This window comes from Zonotrichia leucophrys, chromosome Z, assembly GCF_028769735.1.
Source record: "Zonotrichia leucophrys gambelii isolate GWCS_2022_RI chromosome Z, RI_Zleu_2.0, whole genome shotgun sequence".
NCBI lineage: Eukaryota > Metazoa > Chordata > Aves > Passeriformes > Passerellidae > Zonotrichia > Zonotrichia leucophrys.
Window position 1 is genome coordinate 31,044,670 of NC_088200.1, and position 25,921 is coordinate 31,070,590.

A 25,921-nucleotide genomic window follows, 5' to 3' on the forward strand; every position below is an offset into this window, starting at 1 on the left:
AAAAAACCCCTCCCATACAATGTTTCTGCTGCAGGATCTTGCTCAAAAAGTCTAATACTGCCTTGACAACTAGTGGCATTACACTAGTACTACAAGTACTACAAAATACTTGTAGTACTACAAAGTTAAATATTATCCAAATTTAAGAAAAATTAGCTCCTACTTACCTACAAGACTACATCAGATGCTCCACTTAGATGATAAACATAGGTTTAACCAGACCAAAAAAGCAGCAACATCTGCCTTTATTGAGTCTTCCTCCTGATCTGCTTTAAAAAAATGTCAGCTCCATTTAGTGAGGGGCTTCAGAACAGTCACTAGAAGAGCAAAACAAAGTTTGGCTTGTGGGCCTCATGGTTCAAGGGAAATAAACCCAGGGGAGGCCATGATGTTCAGTCTTGGCAATATCAAGACATCACATGGCTTTAACACAGAAGTAAATACTAAATTCCTGAGAAAGCTAATATAAAAAGTAAAGTTTCTATTGCCTACAGTTTAGAGTTAGAGAATCTCTGGTTTTTTCTGAGATATTTTACCAAGCTTAGAGTCTTCCCTGAATTAGTTTTCAAGCTTACTTTTTCTAACCTGCGCCCTGAAAAGAATAGGCAAATTTACCTAGTTAACCTTACTTTTGTGTTCCTACCCTATTCATCTTGCATATTTGTACTAGGCTCAGCTGTAATAAGGAGCCATACTCCCATAACTTCTGCTCTTGAAAGCCTTTCTAAAATGTCTCCCAAGACAGGAGCACGGTTGAAATTCAGTCTGTGAGATTATGATCTCAAATAAAATTTTCTCCCTAAAGTTTCTCCAAGCTTTTCAAAGATATTTTGTATTTTTCACAGCCTTGGAAATTGTGAGCAAATGGACTTTTTAGGGTTTTTTTTACCACAGTCATAGATCTCTGAAACAAAAGAATGATAATTCATAAAATCATAAGTCTTACCTTCAGCTTCTCATCATGAAAACTAATTAGTAAATTTTAATTGCTATTTAAAATAGACTCAGGAAGACTACATATTTTTTAAAAGGGATAATAGGAAAATTTCAACAGGACAGCAGAAGGCTTATTGGCAGGCAGTAAAATTATTTCAAAGGGCAGATAGATTGGCTTCAACTTCTCCTCTGCAATTTAGGAAGTGGTGGCAGAGATCCCTTAGGATGGGCTTCCACTTTTATGCAAGACTTGCTTCCAAGCAGCCTTGCTCATTATTATACTCCATGGATTACTGAAGTGCCAAAATACATGTGTGTAGTTTAGTTGCAGTCAAAGTTTGACAGCACGTAAACATACACAGAATACTATGACATATCTAAGATTTTCTCACCCTTGAAGACCTAGCACAAAAGGTTAGAAAAGGCCTCAGACCACTTTTAAAAGTAATTTTTATATTTTCTTAATTAAAAAGTGTATCTTTCTGTATTAAATTTGCTTAAGATTATTGATATGAAGTCCAAGTATCTCTGTGAGAACACATCATGAAAGGATGTACTGTTCAATATCACACTGCCTAAGAAATAACCCAATCTATAACCCAAGAAGTAACCACCTTGTAATGTACATAATGAAACTTACTGACTGGTCAGGAAGTTTGCAAGGTACAAATGCTGTCAATACTGCAGTACATTTTCTACTAAAATTTCAGAAATTTGTTGATGTCAGGTGTCTTCTCTCCAGCACAGACTACCCTGACATTCAATATGCTATGAAATGCTGCTTTTCAAATCTCTAATGAATAGCATGAAATCATGACTCTAGGTATGTACAGGAAAAGAGCAATGCTTTAATAGATAAAAAAGTGGTCTCAGAATCAACTACAATATGTACAATCAGGATATAGGCACACTAGATTTCATAATGCAAAATTAATCAAATCCATAAATGCATGTACGCTACAATGCCACTTCAATATCTGAATTCCATTTTTAGAGGAACCTCAAGGCTTTAAAATTTTCTGATAAAGTACATTCTATTGTCAAGCACCCAGCTTTGTACAATTTGCAGTAAGAAAATAGGAGGAAAAGGCTGGGTTGCCTATCAGAATAGGTCAGAATTACAAAAAGTTAATGGAATTTGAAAGGAAGGACACTCAACCTGTAATGCACCATATGAATCAGGAAATTGAGAACTACTTTTCAAAAATAAATCTGCCATGTTAGGGTCAGCAATGTTACAATCTGCCCCTGAGGCAGGTTAACTGATGTTCTTGTCAACAGATCCCTCAGGGCACACTAGAGTGATGCAACACTGAATGCATGGTGGAGGTTTTATAAATCAAAAGATTAGATAGATAGACAGATAGACAGACAGAGGGGCAGACAGATAACAGGTTCATTTTGGAATAATTTAGTTAAAACGGAGAGGAAATATGTAACAGATTTGGTTATTATCTATAGAAATAGAGCAATATAAAAGTAAAATGATTACACTTGAGAAAATATACAGGGAAAATAAAAAGAAAGAATAAGAACAGATAGTGAAGAGGAAAGGTATCACCACCCTATGAAACCTGATTGTTGCAATTTAGATGTCCAGTGGTTCAAGTAACAGTTAAAATTTCAATCCATTACGGCCAAGGGAAATCCCTGAAACCCAAAGTCCAATCGGTTCCACAGGTTCAGGTGGGAATGCCAAGGTATTTCTCCTCAGGGAGGAGTTTTACAATATCTCTTGCACCACTGTGGATCATTTGCAGTCCTCTGGCGGCAGGCCCAAGAAATAAGTCTGGAGGCAGACACAACCCACCTGTCATGCCAGCTTAGTTGAGCCAGTTCTGCCTTAACAGAAGGAATAAACACCCTCAGGCCTAAGTGTGAATGTTCCTGTACTTCTCAGGATGGGAGAGAATCTTCTGCCTGAGCCAGTTGTGTAAGGGAGGAAATTGGCATGATAAAAACCAGCAAACCAGCAACATTGCAGGATATGCTTCTTGGAGGTGTTTTCCCTTATCTGTCTCAAACCCTAGCTTGCTGCTACATAAAGGTGGGTTTGTCATGGTCATCCTCTGGTGATGGGTGCTCATCCCCTCTGCACCTGGGCAGACCAAAAAGTTGCATAACCACATACCCAAAAACACTCCCCTTCCCCTGTGGTTGAGGGGTGCAAACAGCCAATTGATTGCATCATTAACTTTTAATATTAATCTCTCACAAAAAGCAAAGCAAAATCCAGTGTTTCATACTTATTCAAGCATGTACAGTAAGTTAATTCCTCACACTATATGTGCACTGATACAGCCTAGTTTATGCAAGACACTCATTTTCAGGGAGGGAAAAAAGCTGTTGACTAATTACAAAGAATACATTACATTCAAATACATTTAGGCCTTAAAATTATAGTCAAAACAAACCACAGCAAGTGTACATTATCACCCATATATAGAATAATCCCCTTGAGTGTGCGGTGGGTTTGTTTGTTTAGTTTTTTTTCTGTTTTTTTGCTTGTTTTAAAGTAACAGACATTTAAAAAAATAATGCTTTACAAAAATACTGATAGAGGTTCACATTACTACAACCTCAATACTCTCCTCTTCTTTCAACATTTTCTATGATCTTAGCAGTATCCCCAGTAGGTTCTTTTTGAGTAACCATATGCTGCTCAGGCTCCTTTTGCATGAGATCCATTGACAATACACTGTGTCTCTGTTTGTTTGCTGATATATTTCAAACCATTTACATCCGAAAGCTTCTGGTTCTGTGAAACGGCTGAAAAGGCTTTTTTAAGGCCCACATCAGTATTGGTGGTTTCTGTTTAGTTTTTTCAGGAAATAGCATCGCTTCGGTTTCAGGGCTAGGAAATCGTACTCTGTACACTTCAGGGTAAGATTTCTGAAACTAGAAAAGTACATTAATTCAAATTAAGAATTTGTTCAGACACGTACAATAAACTAATAAAGTGAAGCTTGCATTTCTGGAATGGGGAAATTATATCTCTAATGGACTTTCTACACTGCTATATAGAAAATTAGGCAGTATTTCTGATTTGGGTTGATTCATCACAGCATAGTTGTTCTAAAGTATTATAAATCTTGACATCCCCATGCGTAGCCACTGTTTTCAATTTCAGTATTTCTCTAGAAGAATGCATGTCTAAGACTTGATAAATATTTTCAAATTGAAATTAGAAACTGTGGAGAAAAATTTATTTACTTGCTTGAGCTGCTTCTTTTTATCCTTCACAGATATTTCTTTATTCATTACAATTTCTTCCAACAAAGCTGCCAGTGGTTCTTGAGAGCCAGTTGCCCTTTGGTATTCAAATTCACCCGCAGTGATTTGGTGACAAAATGATGGAGGAGGAAGTGTTGCATCACTATCAGCCCCAGCATATTTTATCTGAAGATACAGTAAAAAAAAAAAAAAAAAAAAAAAGCTAGGTTTTCTGCAAAACACTTGCATAGATTGGCTTAATCAATTGACCACTCCAAGACATTAAGTAGAGGAAAACTAAATAGAGACCTTGAACTGGAATTTTTACCTCCACCCTAATTGAGTGAGTTCCAGTAAGTCAAAAAACATGACAGAAAGGAAGCCTATTCAGCTTTTGAAATAAGTTTAAAATTACTTTTCTAGTAGGAAATAAACAAAAGAACTAAAAATCATCTTTGAACAAAAAGAAATTACGATATCAGGAAACAGATGAAAAAACCGAGCAAGTAAGGATGGTTCTAAAGGGGGGAAAAAAAAAGAACAAGAATGAAAACAATTTATAATAATTCTGTTTTCTTCACTACCACAAACATAGTTTGCCCATTCCATGGAAAGATAGTGCTGACAAACAGGAAAACATATTTGAGACTTCTCATCTCTAAACAAATTCAATATTTGTTTAATTTCATTTAAACACATAGTTGTGCTTGAATATCAGTAGTCAAAATTAATTAGATCTCAAAAGCTAACAGAGACAGAACAAAACCTTGTAAGAACTGTTGATCTTCGGAGAACAAAGGATAAGTTCAATCTAGAAACAGAGAGACAAAAGAGGCTTTTTCACAAGATACTTACTTGGACTCTCTGGAGATGTACAACATGATCCTCTATGGAAGACTTTAAAGCAGAAGGAACACTTAAGATCTCTTGATAATTATCCATGAGAAAAGATACTAGTTTAGCAGCAAGAAGTTCATCCAAGTCTATTTCATCCTTTGAGCAGAGAATACAACGGGAAAATGCCTGAACCATCTGAGGGAAAATACACACACCATTATAATATATTTTTCTGTTTGGGAATGAGGAGTAGAGAATCAGGCTACATTTAAAAAGTGAACTTTTAGAACAAATATTTTAACATCACAATACTTACTGCACTTCAAACATATCAATATTTTTTTAGATGTATTATGTACAGTGACATGTGAGTGCACTGAAGATTGCTCCTGCTTCACACAGATAATCCACTCCTGACTTTAGATATAGAATGAATTAATTCCATTTTATTCTCAAGACTTTGTCAAATAGCCGCTTCACATGGCTATTTAAATAGGGTATACGTATTTAGAGATTGTTTTTAAAATAACACAGAAATTTAATAGAAATTAGGCACCAGAGGGAAAACCTGAAACCACTATTCTGAAATCATCAAATAAAATTTCAGGTCTAGTTAACTTCAGGTAGTCTTGTGCTCAAGCACTCAGTTACAAGAGTTTCTGTTTGTGCACCAATCACTTAAAACATTAAAATCACAGAAGATTTTAATAAAGACTTTTGTGATGTACCATACATTACATTGCTGAATTAACACTTTGTACAAAACACTCAGACTACAAGGATTCACTTCTAAAATCAACATTTCAATTACAACAATAATTTTAATGAAAGACCACTTACAGTTAATTAAATTATAACCTTGGCAGTAAAAAATTTTATTATTTTAATCAAATGCTATTCAGAGTTCTCTAAAAACTTATTTGCTGTGGAGCACATTTAGATTTCTACATGCTGTTATAGGATTTTTAAACAATAGCTCTGCAGCTTAGTTTTCCATTGCACTTAATTTTCAAAGACTTTTAAATTAAACAAAATAAATATATGTTGTTAGCTCATCAGAATAGTTAAGTCATGCCTAATGATTTTGTAATAAGGTGTTGCTGCACACATCAGTGTAGTGATATCACTACATAAGTTCCTACAGAAGAATTAGCAAAAATTGGAGCTTACTTTAAGACACTTCTGTGTGTGGTGAAAAAAAACCAACTACTGAAATAAACAGGTGGGATTTTAGTTTTTTTGAATGGCTGAAAACAGGCAAATCAGAACATTCAGCTCCATATTTCTAGCTATGACTGAAACAGGCAGTTTTTTTCATTCACACTGTCTGAAGTGATAAAGAACACCAGAGACTTCATCTGCTTTTTTTTTTTTTTTTTTTTTGTTGATTTTGATTGTTTGTTTTTGGGGGTTGCTTGTTTGTTTGTGCTTTTTTCCTACTCAATAGTGAAATCAGTGGTGATTTAATTTGGAAAGGTAAGGAAACCTCTAAATTCTGAGCAAATTCTTTGCATGCTCACAAATTGCCATGAAATCCCACTTTATTCAAATCCAGATTAGCTTTCCAAATAGCTGGGACAGACAAACTAGTTCCTCAAACAAGCAAATTGCATTTTGTTCATAATCTCCAGTAAGAATCTTTAACCTGTTCTCCAAAATTCTGTCCAGACCTTTTACCTTACACTTATACATACCAAAGTTCTGGTCCTCACTGATTCAGAAAGACGTGGCAAATCCTGGTTTTGAGTAATTCTTGCCATCATTCTCACCAAAAGCTGTAGTCTTTTCCTATTTTCTGGCGGCAGTAGGAGGCAAGATATCTGAAGAGCTTCTACAGCCTTGCTGGGTTTTTGCAGCAGTCCTGGTTTATATGAGATCAGAAGGTTGGGGAACATTTCTCAGTTATGTATTTCCATAACATTTAACATAACATTTCTAAATCTAATTCGCAAAATTCCCTTACTCACTCAAGATTGCCTTAGAGCTCTACTCCCCAATGAGACTAGAAAGATATCACTAGATTTGGACTACTAGGACTTAAGTTTTTAGAAGATTTTCTTCTGATGCACTGGAAGACATTGATAGCCATAATCCACAACTCTAAATATTAGAATACACTAAAAATTACAGCTTTTTTTTTCATCCTTTGCTCTTTTATTACCTCAGCACTAAACGCAACTGATGCACAGATGTATGCACAGATATAGCAACCATGTTAGATAAATTGTTACGTCTGTGACAACAATCACAGGGAAAGAAAATGTGCTTATACATGTGCCTCACACCTATAGATATTAAATCTGCGCCTAATTCTGCTTATTCCTCCTCAGGAGAGGAATTGACATTTATCCTTTTCTAATTCCTGTTTACCCATTTCTGCAGCCAGTCGAGGTTACTCTGCATGGTACTACAACACTGCTGCATAAGCTACTCTTCCCCATTTTAATTTGCATGCTTGTTTAGGGCACTGTGCCCAAGTTCAGGACAGAATGTGCCACCTCCCTGGTCATTAACAAAGTGATAATCATTACTGGCCACACTACCAGCCCTGGGATGCTTCCCACTGACTGACATCCAGACAGAGTTTGTGCCACAGATCACAACCCTCTGAGCCCAGCAACTGAACCGATTTCTGAGTTTCCCTCACTACCCACCTATCCAGCCTGTACTTCCTAGAAGGATGGAATAGAACACATGTGTTGAAAGCCTTACTGCTCTCAACATAAACAGTATCCACTGCTATCTCCTCATCCACAATTCTGGTAAACTCCATGAGGTAAAACATGGAAACTGTTTCTTATTGGAAAAGTGTGGACTAGGTAAGACGTTTCAAGGAGAGGGGTAAAATACTGAAGCTAATTTTCATAGTAAAGCTTTTTCTAACTTCAAAGGAAGATTTGGCATGCATATTGATGCATATGCTTAGAAGAGTAAGGAATGATTCCATATCAACACTTCACTTTTTTTTAAAGAGACCACAAAATTAATGTTTGACTTCTAGAAACATAGCACAATTTTCATTGCTTCCACATACATACTGGCATGAATTCTTTCTTCTACTTTTACGTTTACAAAATGGTGTGAAATGATAGTAGTAAAACCTGAAAGATGTGAAAAAAAAGGAAAAGCAAACAGAAACAGAATATGAAAGCAGAAGAATAAGTTTTAAAGATATAAACAAGAGCTGATTAAAAAAAATAAGTCAGAAAATTGATTTATATTTCACATGAAGCAAGATTGACAATTCACAAAGTATATATACTAAATTCCAGAAACAGAAGTGTCATTCTAGATTCCTTTCTCATCTCTATAGTTTACTAAAAACACTGTTGTTCACACAGAAAGAAGCTCAAAAAACTAACATGCTACAAAGCGGGTTTACTTTTCAACTCAATTGTTCTTTCTGAAATTTGATTACATAAAATATAATCAAATATTTACTGTCTTACTATTTACTGTCTTTCTATTTACTGTCTTTCAGTAAGCCATCTGTAGGATCAGAATTGTCAATTTTAATATAGTGTGAACTCTGGAAAGTTCTATTTAATAACTAAAACATTGCTTCTTTTAAATACTACATTAGTTAATGACATTTCTAAATTAAAGCAACATAGTATTTCAATTCCCTTTAAATATCATATTTCCAGGGTTAAAAACTGTGCTTAAAGCCCTAATCCTTTCTAATCTAGACTTCAGTCAAGCAATTTCTAAAAGCTTATGAGAGTTTTTAAGACATTTAAGCACTTGTAAAAAAAGAAAAATCTATTAAAATCCATCTGTTGCATGCTGAGCAATGAACAGAGGCCTTTAATAATATAAAGACAAGCAATGAAAGACTTGAACTAATGTGATTAAAAAGACAAAAATAAAACCACTGTGTGATATGAAATAAATTTAAATATTAAACTGTTCTCTATGTAGAATGGAAAGGACAAGCCGTAAATAATTAATCTGTGATATTATTTAAGGTAAACTGACTCCAGAAAATTAATTCTAAAGAATATTTTTTTTCATTAGATTCCAAACTACTTACCTAACACACTAACAAAAACATCAAAAAAATTAAATGTGAGAAGAGGTTCTTTCATCTGGCTAAAGTAGTCCACTATCGTTTTGAAGACATCTCTTTCAAAGCCTGAGTATGTAGGCTGCTTCAGATCTGAACAGCTGGGCCCTACAAAGAACAAAAAAAAAAAACCAAAAAAAAAAAAAAAAAAAAAAAAACCAAAAAGGAGCAAAAAAGAGAGAGAATATTGATTTTCAGCCACTGAGCAGATCAGTGTTTTCTAATCCAGCCCATTAAGATGGATCATTAGAGGGAAAAAAAAATAAAAAAAAAGATTAATTCTTCAAAATAAATGAAACTTTATTGATCTACTACTTACTGATCTATTCCCAATAGGTCTAGTGAAGATACAAAGTAGAGGAAAAACATTAATAGACTAGCTAAACCTTTATATTATTAATTTAAATAAGCTAGACTGGAAGGAGAATACATGCTGACAAGTCTTTTCCAACTTTCTTTTAAAAAATCATTGTATACAGGATTTAATAGAGTGGTATAGACACAGTTCAATTTATTTTTTGGGGGGTGGGTTGTTTGTGGGATCTTTCTCCCTTTCTGAATTTACTTACAATTTACTAGACATTTCATTGCAGATAATATCCAATGAGGTAGTTCCTCTGCAAAGGGAAGAAACAGAAATTAAAATGACAAAAAAGAAAAAACAAGAAAAATATTCAACTGTTAGACAAAAGCAAAGCTGAAAACAATTTAACATTCCTCCTGTGTGGTAAATCAAGTGACTCCAAAGGCAGGCTATACCTTAATGTAGGATCTAGCCTGAATTACATCTATACTTCAGTACCTGCACTACTATCATACAGTTATGCATTCTGCCCTTGCAGCTCAATCAGCAAAACAGGTCATATCACAAATCTTTTACCTACTCTAAAAGAAAAAAAAAAGGCAGACTAAACCAGTTCTAGATACAGCCTTCCCTGGTGCCATACGATGAAGTGTATACTTTGTACCCAAGAAAAGCACTCATATATTCAGTTTTGCCATTTCTGCTAGGAGAAAGTTGATATTTTGAGATGGTCCAACTGCCTTTGAAATGAGCACAGATATGCTCTGAAGGCAGTTTTATTCACAACCAAACCAGGTTTTAATGTCATATTTAAATTTCTCTACAAATATCATTAAAATCTTGGTGGCAATAATACTGTGATAGATCAGAGCAGTAAAGTTGCTTTATTTTTTCTCTGATGTGCAAGCCAGTTTTAAACATGGCACTATCTTCAAAACTCAAAACTCTCTCAATGCACATCTTCACTCTCTTACAATTTTTGATACCGAAAACTCTCCCAATGTACATTTTGGATCTGTCAATGTACTTTTAATACATTTTTTCTTCATGTAAACACTCCAGTTCGGGTAATTAAAAGGATAGGGCCAAGAAAGTTACCTTGAAGTGATTAATATCTCTGTATTTATAAATGGTAAAAAGTTGCTTCTGTCTTATATTCATTTTTCAACCCTACTAAAGCCAGAATCTGTTTAAGAGAGTAAATATAGAATAAATAGAATAAATGCTGACTCTTACTATTGGGATACCAGAGGAGAAAAATAGCATTTTAAAAACAATAGCATTATGAAAACTAGAGTTTTTACAAAGTAGATTGCAATATTTAAAAAGAAAAGAAATTTTCTAAAATACTCACTTGATTTGTCCTCTAAAGTGACAATGCCTTGCTTATTGACATTATATACATTTTGAACTATATGTTTTGAATTCACAAGTTTTGTGTCTAACACTTCATCCAGAGAATCCAAACCCAACACCTTTTGTAATCTGCAAAAATACATAAACATAGGTCATACACCATCTAATCTGGAAAAGGCAAACACAAAGTATTAGGATACAATTAGGATACAGTTCAGAAAATAGACTTTCATTTCATAGAGAATATCTCCAGTTGGATGACAGTTGAAGGACCATTCAGAGCAATTCCTGCTTCTCACAAAACTGCCTAGATTTATGGAATGCCCTAAACTGGAAGGGATCCACAAAGATCAACTCCTGGCTCTTCACAGCACAACCACAAAAATTATACTATATGCCTGAGAGCACTGTCCAAACACCTGTTGAACTCTGTCAGGCTTAGGTGCTGTGACCACTTGCCAGGGGAGCTTGTTCCAGTGCCCAACCACTCCCTGGATGAGGGCTCTTTTTCTAATAGTCAACCTAAACCTCCCGTGACAGCCTCAAGCCATTCCCTCAGTCCTGTCACCGGCCACCACAGAGAAGAGATTAGTGTATTCTCTTCCACTTCCCATCGCAGATTGCACTGCAATGTCCTCTCAGCATCCTCTTCTCCAAGTTAAGAAGCCAGAAGATCTCAACCACTCCTCATGTCTTCCCTTCTAGACCCTTCACAATCTTCATAGCCCTAAAAAAGTTTTGTTTTATACCTAGAAAAGGTCTAGAAATTTTAATACCTAAAACTATACCATGTAACTGAAAGCACAGCCAACATGCTTCTTGAACTCTGTAGGGCTTGGTGCTGTGCCCACTTCTTCAGGGAGGCAGTTCCAGTGCCCAGTCACTCTCTGAGTGAAGAACCTTTTCCTAATGTGGAGTCTGAACCTCCCCAGCTGCTTGATTCCATCTCCTTGTCCTATCACTGGTCACCAGAGATCTTCCACATCTCTCCCCACTCCCCTCTCCAGAAACTGTAGGCTGCACTGAGGGCACCCCTCAGCTTTCTCGAAGCTTTTGGTGACTCTACAGCTCTTTACTCTATGCAGATCTCACTGCAGGCCCTGTCCACCCTTGAAGGAGTCCAAAGTTCCTTCTAACCTAGTATCACGGACAAACTTAAGGTTCATTCAATTCCCCCATCTATATCATTTACGAAAACATGAAAGAGCTCTGGCCCAAGAATGGAGCCCTGCAGAGCCCCACTGATGACTGCCCACCAGAGATAGCCACATTTACCACAATCCTTTGTGCTTGACCCAAGAGCCAGCTGCTCACCCAACAATATTATGGGGCTCATCAAGCTGCATGCTGGACAGTTTATCTAGAAGGATACTGTGAGAGACAATATCAAAAGCTTTGCTTAAATGCAAACAAACCACATCAACTGGTTTCCCTTGGTCAACGAGATGGGCGACGTTGTCATAAAAGAAAATTTAATTGGTTACATAGTATTTTCCTGTTTTGAAACTGTGCTGGCTATGACCAATGACTGTGTGTCTCTCAAATATTTTATTATTAACTCCCAGAATAATTTTCCATAATTTTACAGGCACTGAAGTGATACTGACAGGCTGTAATTAACAAGGTCTTTGTTCTTTGCTTTCTTAAAGTTGAGAAAATAGTTGCCAGCTTCCAGACAACAGAGGCCTCTCTAGAATTTCAAGATAAATGAAAAAATAAGAAGAAAGATCCTGCAATAACATCATCCAGCTCTTTCAATACCCTGGGATTAATCCCATTGGGCTTCATAGCTTTAAGCACATCCAGCTTGAGCAGAAAATTTCAAACAAATTCAGCATCAGTTGTGAGTCTCCCTATTCCCACAGTCATACTTTTCCAGCACAGAACTGTGGGAATTCCAGGGTCAATCATCAAACTTAGAGTCCAGGACTTTCTGTGACATGAATGCTACTGCTCACTGCTCAAGCTGTCAGGGTTTCAGCATCCTTCCACACAATCTGCTGTGCCAACCCTGTTTGCCCACCACGGTCTTTTGGTAGGTAGAGCTTTATGTGAAGGAGGACTTGGCCACCACTGCCCCTGGTCTCACTTGTCCAGGTCCTATCAGCTGCTGCCATGTGAGCTCTAGTCTACCAGGGTGTCTCTCCATTCCCCTGAAGTTTCCTTGGTTCAGGAAACCCCCCCCAAGAATACACATGCCGTCTGCTGCCCATCATGCTGTCACCAAAACTGCTCACCTCAGCCCCAAGCGCATTACTTGAAGATAATGTGCTAGGTTTACACTAAAGTCATCCTTAGTAAGACCTCAACTATGCTGTAATATCATTAGTGTATATTATTTCTTCCTCTGCAGAAATAGTCCAAAGCAATAGCTTTAACTTTGCATAGGAGATTCCATTTGAATGTAGTAAATGAATCTCTAAGCTGAATCTCAAAGCTTCAGCACTCAATTAGCTATGCCATTTATCTCATACAAAGTATTGTACTTGCCATTGAAAGGTTCCATAGCACTTCTACATAAGTGCTTTTATTTCCTAGCAACAAGAAAAAGAGACAGAGAAAAAAAGTGATTAAACAAGACAAAGCCCACACAACAAAGAATTGTATAACACAATGTGCAGAAGTCAAAAGGTACTAAGCACAGTGAAGTTTTTTTCCAGACTTTATTTGCTGAGTTTGCTAGCCAAATAACAAGTGGTAGAGTTAGTCTAGACACTATGGCTTTGAAGGCAACGATAAAAAGTGAGTGGGTGAAATTACAAGTATTACCAGAGAAGATAGACAAGACTATTACCTACTACACAGTTTTACTATAAGAGCAAATGACTCATAAGTATACTCACCGTGATAAAGTCATGGATTTCCATATCTCTTCTATATTTGTTTGTGTTAGTTCTCTGCGGAACACAAGTTTGCATGCTGGTACTTCCCCGATAGCTATGCTGTGTCGCTTGTACCACATCTCAGAGTTCTGAAATCAGAAAAAACCCTCCTCATTAACTGGTGGCTTTTCAAGTGTTAAACAGTATAAAACATTTATAGTACAAAATTGCAAGTGTTCTTAAATTCCAGTGAAGTCTTCAGGATGCAAGGTAAGTATTTGTGTCTAAGAGAAATGAAATATTTTCTCAGTCTTACACATGGCTTCTCAATTCCATAACTTGTTCCAAAGCTGAAAAATTAAATGTGTCAGAATAACCATTAGAGTTCAGGAGTCAATGGCCTTTAATCCTATGTTCAGGTCCTATTCATGATTAAAATCAGTTCATCTGCCATTTTAAGATTAACCATCTGTTTATGGAAAAGTTACTGGAGAATTATGATACCAACGAATTAGAAAAAAAAATCCTTGCTCAGCATACGCTAAAATAACTAAACATTAAGTTTAATAACAGGTTCTATACATAAAGAAAGTAAAAGCAAATCACTACATCTGAAGGCACCCGTCAGATCTAGTCCACCATTACAAAAGTGTAAAGTAAAGCTGAGAATGCAGAAGACCACTATACTTTATGCAACCTTCATATCCAAGTTTATTCTTGAACATTGTCATCAAGGTATCAATGGGTGGACATACACTGCAGCTTGTATCAGCAGCATTCTTTTCAAGGGAAAACTCCTAGTCATTCCAGCTCTTTGATTTACACTACAGACCTGCGCTAAAGCACATTAAAAGTTTTCCTTATAACCAGACCACAAAATGCATTCCAGGATTGCACTTAAATACTCCAAGCACTAATTGTCTCTCATTCCATGGCAGACTAGACTAGAGCTAGTTGGAAGCAAATAGTACCCTCTGAAATTAAGGGTCTGGTCTTTCACATCAGTATTTCATGACACACAACCATGCTCATCAATCTACACACAGCCACTAAGTGCTCAGATTGATGCTGAAGCAATTCAAGGTACCATAATTTTCAGCTGCCTACTTCAGCATTGCATTGGAAGCTAGACTTAATTATAAAAGAGGCAGCAGAAAGAAGCTTGTAGCTTTGCCTCACTTACAGTCCACTGTATTGATCCAAACTGCCAATGGAAGAGATTTTGAGCTATGCCAAACTCTATGCTGTTGCATCCAAGTCAGATGCAGACATTTGCTAATTCTTATCAGGCCAGGATGCTTGGATGGAAATTCAGGGCACAGCTGGAGGCTGTAATATGTTACATCTCCAACAAATACTTGCTCAGTAACTAAAATACTCCACCTTCTCATTCTCATTTCCTGTCTTTGGCACCATCTTTTCTTCTCCTTTTGGCACCATCTTTTCTTCTATCTACTATTGAAGCAATAAGGACCATGCCTTTGCTCTTCAGAAGCTTGCTGTGCATGAAGAGTACAGTTGATTTGTACACAGTTGGACTGTAAGTATGGAATAACCATTTATTCAGAACATTTAGATATCCAGCAAAATGGTAGGAGCTACTTTTCCAAATAGACTATGGTTTATCAAAAAATCTAAGGCTAGACTCCTGCTCTGCAGGGCAGTAATAGAAAGGCAAAAATCATCAACGAAATCCTTAGTTCACAAATTATGAGAACGCACACATATAAGATACACTGAAGGAAGACCTCAGAATATACACAACTCCAGAAGCCTATTCTTTTACTATGTCAAGGTGAACAGAGTTGATACAATTTTGGTTTACTAATAAAACCAAGTTTTTCCAACAATTTTATAAAGGCTGGATCAATCCACATAAGTATGAGGCCCGATGACTTCCTGAGCTTACAAAGGATAACTGAAAAATCAGGACCATTTCTCCTTAGCCAAAACATATTCCTTATGAAAAAGGAAATTGAGTCAGTACCAGTACTTACAGCAGCTAGGAAGGTTGTAATAACTGTATATATTCTGATATCTGAGGTGTCCAAATAAGAGTTACAGTGTGACTATTTTGTCTGGTAATATAATAAATGCCCTATTGGAATTTCAGCAAACTGGAATGAAATATGGGAAAATACACCCATATGGAACTCAGGTTCCTCAGGGCATTTTAATGTGTAGCACAAAGAACACTAAAATATTACTTCTCCAGCAAATTTTAAGAAAACGTTAACTTCACAAAAGTTAAGAATAAAAATATTTAGCATTTAATTTTACAAGCAAGTATTTTGTGACACAGCACAGAGGTCATCAGCTCAGTTTTGCTTTCCAAATATGCTTTTGTTTGGGGAAGTAAAACTGGGTGCCTTACCATTGCGACGGATTTCACTGGGATGGGTTCTTGAGAAGGGCCAGCCCTTGGTTCATTCCAGTCTGGAAATTTAATTACTTCCTTTCCACATGAAAGTTTCTTTGGGTATGACTTCAGTGGCGAGGAAGGAGGAAATCTACAATTAGAGAACATTTTTAAAGTCTCTGAATGCCAATCTAATCCCTATTTACCAATGCAAAACTGTAGTCAGCCTTCACATGCAAAAACACAACAAATGCTTTGGACATTCACAGCCCAACTTAGTTCGCTGTAGACTGGCGTTGTATGATATGTAAAACATTGCAGAGTGTCTTGTTTGCCCTCCAGCTGCAGCTCCACAACAGTTCAGGTGCTTTGTACCTCCCACGACACAGCTGAGCCTTGGGTGAATCTCTGGCACCCAGTGCGTCTCTTATAGCACTAGTGGTCTTTGCATAGACAATGACATAGATCTTCACTAAGAGATGTTGATCCTGCTGAAAAAGCCGTGGGGATGTTTTCCCCCATGTCAAGTGCTTTGTTAGCATGCATCTCCTAAAGCAAAGCTACATAGCTAAGTCACATGACTAACACTCAGACTTAGTTAGAGTGCATGCAAGTGTCCACACAAAGTTTTGCCCACATTACCAGGTTCTTCTGCGCTTACATGCTTTCTGTGCGAAGATCATATCCTGCAGTTCTTTTCTGGATCATATCCTGCAGTTCTTTTTTCCAGCTGGTTTTGCAGGTAACTATTTGACTTCTTAAGGCATTTCAAGAAGTGCCTTGAAGAAATTAGCAGAAATAAGCCCTAAACCAGCCCTTGTAGAAAAGAAGGAAAACAAACTATCCAGGCTGACCAGCACCAAATTATTGCTAAGCTCAGGTCAGAGCATGTACAAAGGAACTAATGAGAGTGTATCAGAAAGACAAATCAGTTCAATGGAAACACCTCTTCAGACTGGCCCAGATCAAATCCTGTCGACTTGCACACCCAGGTTTTAGATGCTCAGATTGCTGATGCTTTAAGCAACTGCTTAAGCCTCATTAACTTTTTTAAAACAGAATGTAAAAGACAGATATGTCAGTGACTTTGCAACAAAAACTTGCGCACTGCTGGAAAGTATACATATGTATCCTCCCAGAAAAAAAAATGCTTGAGAAACTCTCAAGTTTCTCCAAAATGTCACCTCATCCTCTAAAGGCACTTGAAACATTTAATAAGTCTTTCATTTAGATTTGTTCTGCAGTTTGGTTAGTCCAGTACTGTTACATTGAATGGTTAAACACATTGATTGTTTTGACCACACACACTGAGCATATTCCACAGTGCCCTTCAACAGCACATCTGCAACACAGAGATATCACCCCCGTCAGACAAACCCCCAGAACCACAACAAGTACCTGACTCTCATCCTGCAAGATTTACTCTGTTTTTTAATGGTAAGCCAGACTACATGGCAGATGTTCAGCTGTTGAGTGTTCTCAACCATTTTTCAGATATTTGTTATTTCTTAAGAGTTTAATGTTAAAATAGAACATACCCACATATCTGCAAGCCTTTTTCCTTTGCCTTACACTATTCTCAGTAGTTTCCTGTTTCTTCTCCAGTTCTTCACAATTTTTAGCTTTGTGTCATTTGCTGCCCTGATTTGCAACCAATCAGTAAAAGAAGTTGTTCTTAGAGTCAGAAAAAGGAGGTGCATTCCCCTTTCTCAGGTAGCATTACAGCAAGATCTAGATGAAGAAGGATTAATGTCACTCAAAGCAAAGGATCGAGAAACACTCCAAGGCTGATACACCAAGATCAGAATTGGTTATAGCCAGCAACACTAGTTTGGGGAGTTTATAAAAAGAGGAACTAGAGATAGCTGTTTGTATCCAGAACAAAGGATCCTGAACAAAGTCAACTAGCAGTGATGTCCAGGATATAACAATATTACTGCAGAATTCCTGAAAGATTGCTATCACTGCAACAGTGCTAACCCCTTTGCTTTCAATAGACTGGCTTAGATTCCAAAAAAAAGTATAAAGCCCAACAGCTCCCAAAACTGTAACTTCTCATTCATTATTGCAGACTCAGCTGAGCCAGTAAGTCAGGACACACTGATAAGTCTTTGCTATTTTTAGAAGTCACATTAGATCTCATCTTCATGTTTAATACTTGCCAAATATTCTCATGCAATCCAGCTTTTGGCAGTATTTCTTTTGCATACTCTGTGGATGAACAAGAGCAGACAGCTACACTTACATGTGAAGTAAATGAGTGACACAACTGTGTACCACAGTGTGCCATTACAGCATGTTAACACATAAATTTATACAGAAGGTACAAAGCATGTAACTTTTCCAAAGTTAGCACCTCAGTAGAATTGACTCGTACAACTACCTCCATCAGCACTGTGAGGAGAAAACACCCTGTATTTTACATGTAGCATTAGGATAGCCCACCAGAGGGAGCTGCCAGGACATTGAATATAGCACTAAAATAGGCTGGAAAACCTGAGTCTAACTGCTTAAACAGGGGAGAAGCATGTCTTGATACTTAAAGCCGCGAATAACGTATGTAGCTTATTTATGCACCAAGCACCAAGCCCAGTGAGGAAAAAAGCTGGCTCCAGTTCAAGATGCATGAAAGGTATAAATTTTTAACTGAAAAAAGTTCAGTTAGTTATTTTTTCAGTGGGAGAGGGAGAAAGAACATCACAACAAAATATATAGCAAGAGTTCTGTTGCCCAATAGCAGATCAGTAGGCAGAGCATACAGAAAATTAGAACAGAAATATTTCACCCAGCCAACTTCCACAGCCTGCAGCTCAGTAATGACTGAAAATACAAATAAATAAAAGAACAAAATAATTTGAAGATATACTCATGCTAATGCAAAATAAACAAAAAACCCCACAGCCACACAAACACAGCAAAACCAAACCAAAGAAATATAGAATAACACAAGCAGTTATCAAACCCCATAATAAATCTTTTGACAAGAATTGATACCAGAAATAAAAAGATCAATAGAGCAAAATGAAAAATTGACTTAATATATATCAAGTGGGAATTCAGTTCTATATATTTCCCCAAAGAGAATATTAAGAAATCATTACTTAAAATGAAAATGTAAAATTTGAGTATGTAATAATAGCTATACTAAGTAGAAGCATAAACTTATTGCTAGCCTATTTTCCCTAATGTTTTGCATGATGAGAACTCCCATTTCCTCAAAAGAAGGGCCATCATGATGAAAGTTACAAATCTAGACTTGAAGTAATGGTGATCTTTATAATACTTCTGCACCAAACAGGACACTAGAAGATGGTACAAATTCAAACCCTGCAACTTCTGTCCACTCAAACCTTAACTGAGGTCACAAGAGGCCAAAGAATCCAATCCATTAAGCTAAGCTTTTATTACACTGAAATTTCTTCTCCTCTGTTAACAAGCCACCAGCTGAGAAGCGCAACAGGGTTATCCAACCTTGAGGATAAGCAAATAAAGCTTTGTCCCTTGTCCATCTACAAACTAAGGAGCATAAAAAATGTTATAAATTTCTTAGATTCAGAAGGCCTTTCTCTTTTCTCAGAAGAAGGTGGAGATAGCAACCAAAATAGTCAGGGGGTTGGGGTGAAGGAGGACAATTGGAGCTGGGTGACCAATGGCATTCTCACTTCCACCTATGTGTCCTAATAGTATGTACTCTTCCAGCACCAACAAACCTGATGTCTGCCATCAGCAATGAGAACTCAATACCATGTGAAAGCTGCAAAAGCTTTTGTTGATATTCAAAGAATGCAACTGAATAGAAGTGACCTTCAAAAACATTTCAGAATAGACAAGAAAACTGAAGACAAACATGAAGTCACGACAGCTACCCATTACTAAGAAAATTAAAGTCTTTAAAAGGAAAAGGGGAAAACGTGTCAACAGTTTTCAGAGGCATTCTACAAAAATGCTTGTTAGACAAGAGCAAGAGTTATTATACCCTGTTTCCAAAAAACCAGGGGTTTTTTATCACCCTAGAGAGGCTTACCTATACAAACGGCCATCATCTTCAAAGTCCTCTTTGCCCCACCTTCCTTTAATATCTTCGATTACATGATTTTTCAGGAATTTTTTAAGCAGCTTAACCGTTTGATCGCGAGTCACTTCTGGGCCAAAATTTTGGTTAGAGCCAAGCAGCTCATGCAAACATTCCACTGCCTCCGAGGCTTTGAAGCATCGCTCGTAGCTCTTGAAACGACAGCGATGTTTCCGTAAGGGCATCCCAGCACGGAAGAGCTCGATTATCTCGTTCCACTGGGAAAGAACAAAGCCAATCGTTACGGGAGCTCTCCCGACAGGTTTTCCTGCGGCCAGAACGCAGCCGGCTCTGTAAACAGACCTACACCCTTTTGTCACGGTCTGCTCTCACAACAGCACCGAAATCTAAGCCCAGGATTTAAACTGTGGCGACCCGAGAACAAACACCAGGTTTAGGAAGCTGAAATATTTTAGCCCCATACTACCAGCGGACCTACGGATACAGCTCTAGCCTCCCATAGGTTTTACCGGGACAAAAGGCTCAACCTGCCGCTCCGCCCAGCCGGCCTCTGCCCCGCGCCAGCCCCGGGCGCCTCCGCCCCGCAGAGCCGAGGCCTGGGAGCAGCGGCCGGCACCAGGAGGCCGGAGGGCGAGTGGCCGCGGGGGACAGCGGCGCAGGAGGGCGGTGGTGTCGGGGATGGCGGCGGGGGCACTCACCAGGCGGGTGGCGCGGTACGGCCCGGGCCCCACCAGCCGCGGCTCCATGGGCGCGGCCGCGCCGGCTCCGCGCCGCGTTTGAATCCAGCCGGGAGCCGCCGCCTTCGCCCATTGGGCGGCGGGAGCGGCACGTGACGGGCCCGCTCCGTGCTGGATTGGCGGGGCGGGGGCGGGCTGGGAGCCGAGCGCGAGGGGGCGCTGTGGGGCCCCGTCCCGGCGGCTGGGGCGGCCCCGTGCGGGGCCTCAGCGGGCGGGCGTGCCGCGGGGCCGCGCCGTGCCGGGCTCCGCGCAGGACAGGAGACAACGGGCAGAAAATTGATGCACTGCAAGTTCCCCATGAACATGAGGAGGAGCTTCTTTGCTGTGCGGGTTCTGTGCACTGGAACAGATGTCCCAGAGACGTTATGGAGCCTCCCTCGTGTAGAGATGCCAGGAGCATCTGGACTCAATCCTGTGCCAGTCCTGTACTCTAGGATGGCCCTGCTCGCGTAGATAAGCTGGACCAGGTAGCCTGCTGTAGTCCCCTCCAGCCTGGCCCATTAGGTGATTCTGTGTGTGGCAACAAGGTAGACCATGTCAGGAAAACATTGGCCAGTGAATTGCTGCCCTCATAAAGAGAACACAGCCTTGGCATTAATTAAACAAACAGAGCAACAAAAAAAAATCAACCTAAAAAAAACCCCTCCAAACACTCAATTTTCAATATTTTAAAATTGTTTCCAATCAGTTTTTTTGTTAAAGAATTTTGTTTTGAATTCAGGCAGTATGTGGGATGATAATTACTTGCAATTACATTTGATATTCCTACAGATGACAGGGGTTGATGCTGGTGCACAGAACTCATTCAGTTGTTGTATATTAGCTCTTTATGAGTATTTTTTTAAAAGGGTTACTTGGAAAGTAAATAGGAAACCTCCATTTTAAGGTAGGAGGTTGTGATACCAAGTCACCTGTCCTGCATGGGCAGGGATGTAACTGAAGCTCCTGTGGTGCCTATTACAGATGAGCTATCTCTGTCAATTTTTAGGACTCTCACAGGAGAGAAGTCACTGGTAACACCAGTGTTGCTTTCCCACCAGGTCTAAGGAAAACAAAATTATCGCCTTATTCCCCTCACTGTCAGTAAACATTCACCATAACATGGATGACTTAGCTGACTGTTGGACTCCTCTTTCCAGCCTCACTCAAAAGTATACACTTAAGGATATGAGATGCACAGTTTTTAGATTCAGATAAAGACTGTGTGATTCTCATGTTGTGTGTAGGAGGACAGGATTTGTTTTGAGATGATGTCATTGGCATCCTCTTAAGCTGCATCCATACAACTCACTGTGAAACACTGCATTCTCTCTCTCCAAGTGCTTTATAACTCCCAGAAGACTAAACCACTGTGCAAGCTATTATGCAGTGGCAATCTGACACGCCACTTGCTGACAGCCTGCAGAATGATTAGCATCTCCAGTTTCTGCTCCTGCTTATTAGTTCTTAATCTCAAACAACTGAATCTGGAAGCCTTTGGCTAGTGTTCAACTGCTGGAATTGGAAGTTTTCCTGGCTTCTTTCTGCTCAGCACCTGTCCACATGCAGCACTCCTTAGTTTTCACTGTGCATAGTCTCAGCTCCTATTTAAGCCCAAGTGAGTTTGAAAAATCAGTTGCAGATCTAGCTCCCAGACCAACAAACAAGTACCTGTCCCTGCAGAGCCAGCTGCAGGATGCATTTCTCCATCCAGATTTATGGGCAGGGAAGGAGGTATGATTGCAAAATCAGAGACCATAACTAGGACTTTCCCTACCAGCACAAAAATCATCTACAAGACTACAGAGTAACGCCTGCTTCCTTGCACAAGAAGCAGAGGGTACTATTATCACCACAGACTAGCTATTACAGCCTTTCCCTCATAAGGCCTGTATTTCCCGAACACATTTGAATGCACAGGCTCTAGAAGGCCTAAAAGAACCAAATTGTCCCATTTCCTTCAACAGCAATGCCCCAGTTCCTTCATCATTAATTATGTAATAAATATTTTTATATATATGCATTAAAAAAACCCCACAAACCAAAAAAACATATAAAACTCACAAATCCTTTCCAGCTATTTGAAAAAACAGCAATAGGCCTCTGTCTTAAGAAAAGCCCCCCTAACACTGGAGGCCAGGGACATACATACAGCCCAGAGCTGTCTGACTTGAGACTTTGAATCAGGGATGGACTGCATTTCCCACCAAAGAGAGGTGCAAAGAGAGGCACATCGCAGCTATTTGGGATCATGTGATAGAGCACCTCTCCACATGAACTGCTGGGAAGTGAACGCTGATGATTTGAACATCAAGCATCTAAAATGCAGGGGCTGCAATTTAAATCTCAAGTCATCCCAATACTTTGAGATCTACTTTCAAGCTGCCATGAGAGCTGACAGCTACAGGGATTAAATAGTGAATAGATAAAATAGAAATTATTTTTTATTTGCTTAAAAAACTTGATGCAATCTCAAAAGAAAATATTTGCAACTCATGTCCAACCTAAAGTTTACATTCCTTTAGAGTTTACAATGCACCGTAAATGTCAGTAAAATGAAAGCGTTCAGGTAACAAAACTTATGTTCTTGGAATTGTGCAACAGAGAGGCTATTAAAATCTACCTCAAAGTCTTGAGTATTTGAAAATCCCACAGATCAGATCAAGTAAAAAGCAAATATTGCTTTACTTTTTTTTTTCTAGTGTTGTAGAAAACAGTACCTGTAATGGTAACATTAAACTAAACACATTTATTTCCTCATTTCCAGATCTGTTGCATGCACAAATTCCTTAATAAACTCATGGAGTACAAATGCAACTTGCAAATAGCAAGTCCTTTTGATTTCTACACAAATGTGACCCTAACGATCTTCCTAACCTTGGAAAACAACATACTGGGTAATTCTACACAGAATGAAGCCATGCCAACCCAGTCACCACTTCCTGCCCCACTTTCAGAAGCTCGGAGAATGTCACATTTTTTTTTGCCTGGTTCCAGACAAGGTAACTGGAGTAACTAACTTTCAGCTGATAAAAACAAGACGCAATAATACAAAAAACAAGATGACACAAACTCTTTCTAGACATGTATTTCAATAGATAATGGAAATGGAAGAAAGTAGAGCACAGTACAATCATGGTAGGCAACATTTCAGCTTAAATCATTAAATCAACTTTTTTTTACATTTTATTTGACCACTAAGATTTTGGCTATTGAATTAAAAGATTCCATAATCCACCTAGCTTCACAAGCAGCACAGGCTAGCAATTTAAAGTATATCCATAGACACACTGAATAATAAGAATATTTGGCTACTACAGTGAACAAATCAGTAAGATGTTTTGATCACTATGCTACAAGACAATTCAGATAATCCCCATATTAGTAGCTTTCCAACATTTATGATAATGTTCAACTGAGTAGAACATGAAATGAATTCAGTTCTCCTAGTAAAAGACAGTATATCCAAAAATCTGCGATCTTCAAATGAAACACTATGTTTTAACAGATTAACATACAATCCTTCCTTTAAAGTAATACAGCTTATAAACAGATGTAACAATGTTTATGTATTAACTATATTAATATGCCTTAGATTCTATCAACAGTACTTACTGAAGAATCATTCTTATAATCAAATGCAGCTGACAGTCTTAGCAACTTACAACATTAAAAGTGAAGTATTTTTTATCCCCCTCAAAGTGTGTTCAAAGTACTCAGTACTTGTCATACACGTTTTAGTTTTTCCAATTATCTTTTTGTGCATTTTCTAGATAGACATATCTTTCTTTTTTAATCAGAGATCCGCAGTTCTTCCCCACTCCCATGTTCTGAATCCCAAATAACTTACGGTAAAAATACAAATTCTGTTTTGGAAGAAAACATACAAAATATACACCATGTAGTGTGCGCACCTAAACATCTTGATTGTCAAGTAGTGCAAGTTTCCCCATTGACATATACACTTCTTTGGTTTTAGAGACAAGAATTTGTTTCACTGATCTTTGCTGATGCCGTTTCTTGCCATTTTTGGTAGTCTTTGTCCCTTCGTGTAAGCATGGTACCAGAAGTGGAGAAACAAGACTAAAAACATGGAGCCATAAAGCCAGATAATAAACATGAAAATTGGATACTGGTACGGACAATCATCCATGATGTAGATTTGTCCTATATGGACTGTAATCATAATAAACTGGACCTGGAGGAAGAAGGTGAAAAAAATAAGTAGTTTTAAAATAAATTACAATAGTACTACAGAAATTTAAAAAATTTCAGCATAGCTTGTTTGTTGAAAAACAGATAGTAGGGGTGAAGTGGGTGGAAAGCAAGGAGCAACAGGGACAACAATACAAGTTCCTAATATGACAGAGATGCACCTTTGTAGACCATCTCCCCAGAATATTATTCCACTGAAAAACAGGTTTACATAAAAAAGGAAGAGAGAATCTGGGACAAACTAAGAAACTCATTGAAATACATTAGGATTCTACCCTGGCCAATTCCTATAAAAAAGAAGGAGACAGACAGTGTTTGTCCAGTGACAAATGGGAGGCTCCTTTAGAAAAATAAGCCGGGAAAAAAAAAGAAGAAAAGAAAGTAACCATTACAGGGTTAAGGAACAATAATTCCCACCTTCCCTGCACACTAGTATGTGACAAAAATACACTCCACATGAACTCCAAGTTAAAAGTTCACTGGTAGTGCCTCTAGGTCAAAAAGACCAAGTTATAAATATTCAGGCAACATTGTTCGGAGTTGCACATGATTACATGAACTATTCCACCAAAACCAGCCCTGGTGCAAGCAGACAGGGTGCTCTTTTACCTCCTCCATCAGCATCTTCACACATTCTAAGCCAATTGTTTAGCCAGAAACTGAATATTGAAAATTCACTTAATAAATGAGGTGGGCATGAAAAAGCACTCAGAAGAGCAACGTTTTGAAAGTGACCTAAAGTGGATAAAACACTTCATATACCCACACTGCAAGAGTGGGTATATTTTAATGCTCTGGAGAGACCATTAAAGAGAAGTAAATTTTCTAAACACATACATTTTATATGGAAGAACATCAAGTTGTAAATACATACTTTTTCCCTTTCCTCACTACATGTTACATGTAGTTACTAAATACATGTGTATTTACTACATTAATTGTGTTTTCTTAGTGTAAATTTATATTTTAATAATTTTTATACAAGCAACGAGTCTTGTAAATATATTTACCAGGTACTGCATAACTGCAAAGCTTATTTGCCTAAATCTGTGATTACAGTGAAT

The 25,921-nt window shown here is 38.1% G+C and overlaps 2 protein-coding genes across 4 annotated transcripts in view; both read right to left on the minus strand.

Moving 5' to 3' along the window:
• Positions 1 to 1,810: 1,810 nt before the first annotated feature.
• DEPDC1B (DEP domain containing 1B) lies at positions 1,811 to 20,721 on the minus strand. Of its 2 annotated transcripts, XM_064735774.1 has the most exons (11): positions 20,625 to 20,721; positions 19,918 to 20,183; positions 15,909 to 16,044; positions 13,556 to 13,683; positions 10,711 to 10,841; positions 9,622 to 9,669; positions 9,020 to 9,160; positions 6,681 to 6,847; positions 5,005 to 5,181; positions 4,150 to 4,335; positions 1,811 to 3,834 (listed from the first exon to the last, which is right to left on the minus strand). In XM_064735774.1, the coding sequence occupies exons 1-11, from the start codon at positions 20,670 to 20,672 to the stop codon at positions 3,673 to 3,675; spliced, it is 1,590 nt and encodes a 529-aa protein (XP_064591844.1). In that variant the 5' UTR covers positions 20,673 to 20,721; the 3' UTR covers positions 1,811 to 3,672. The 2 variants fall into 2 exon arrangements, with proteins under 2 accessions (XP_064591844.1, XP_064591845.1); XM_064735775.1 differs by lacking the exons at positions 19,918 to 20,183; positions 20,625 to 20,721 and adding an exon at positions 16,555 to 16,634.
• Positions 20,722 to 23,718: 2,997 nt separating this feature from the next.
• The window catches only part of ELOVL7 (ELOVL fatty acid elongase 7), a 32,255-nt gene continuing 30,052 nt past the window's right edge, over positions 23,719 to 25,921 (minus strand). The window contains exon 8 of one of the 2 annotated variants that reach the window (XM_064735616.1): positions 23,719 to 24,840. In XM_064735616.1, the coding sequence (XP_064591686.1) occupies positions 24,637 to 24,840 (204 nt within the window). In that variant the 3' untranslated portion in view covers positions 23,719 to 24,636. The remainder of the gene's footprint in view (positions 24,841 to 25,921) is intronic. The other variant, XM_064735617.1, reaches the window with a different exon arrangement.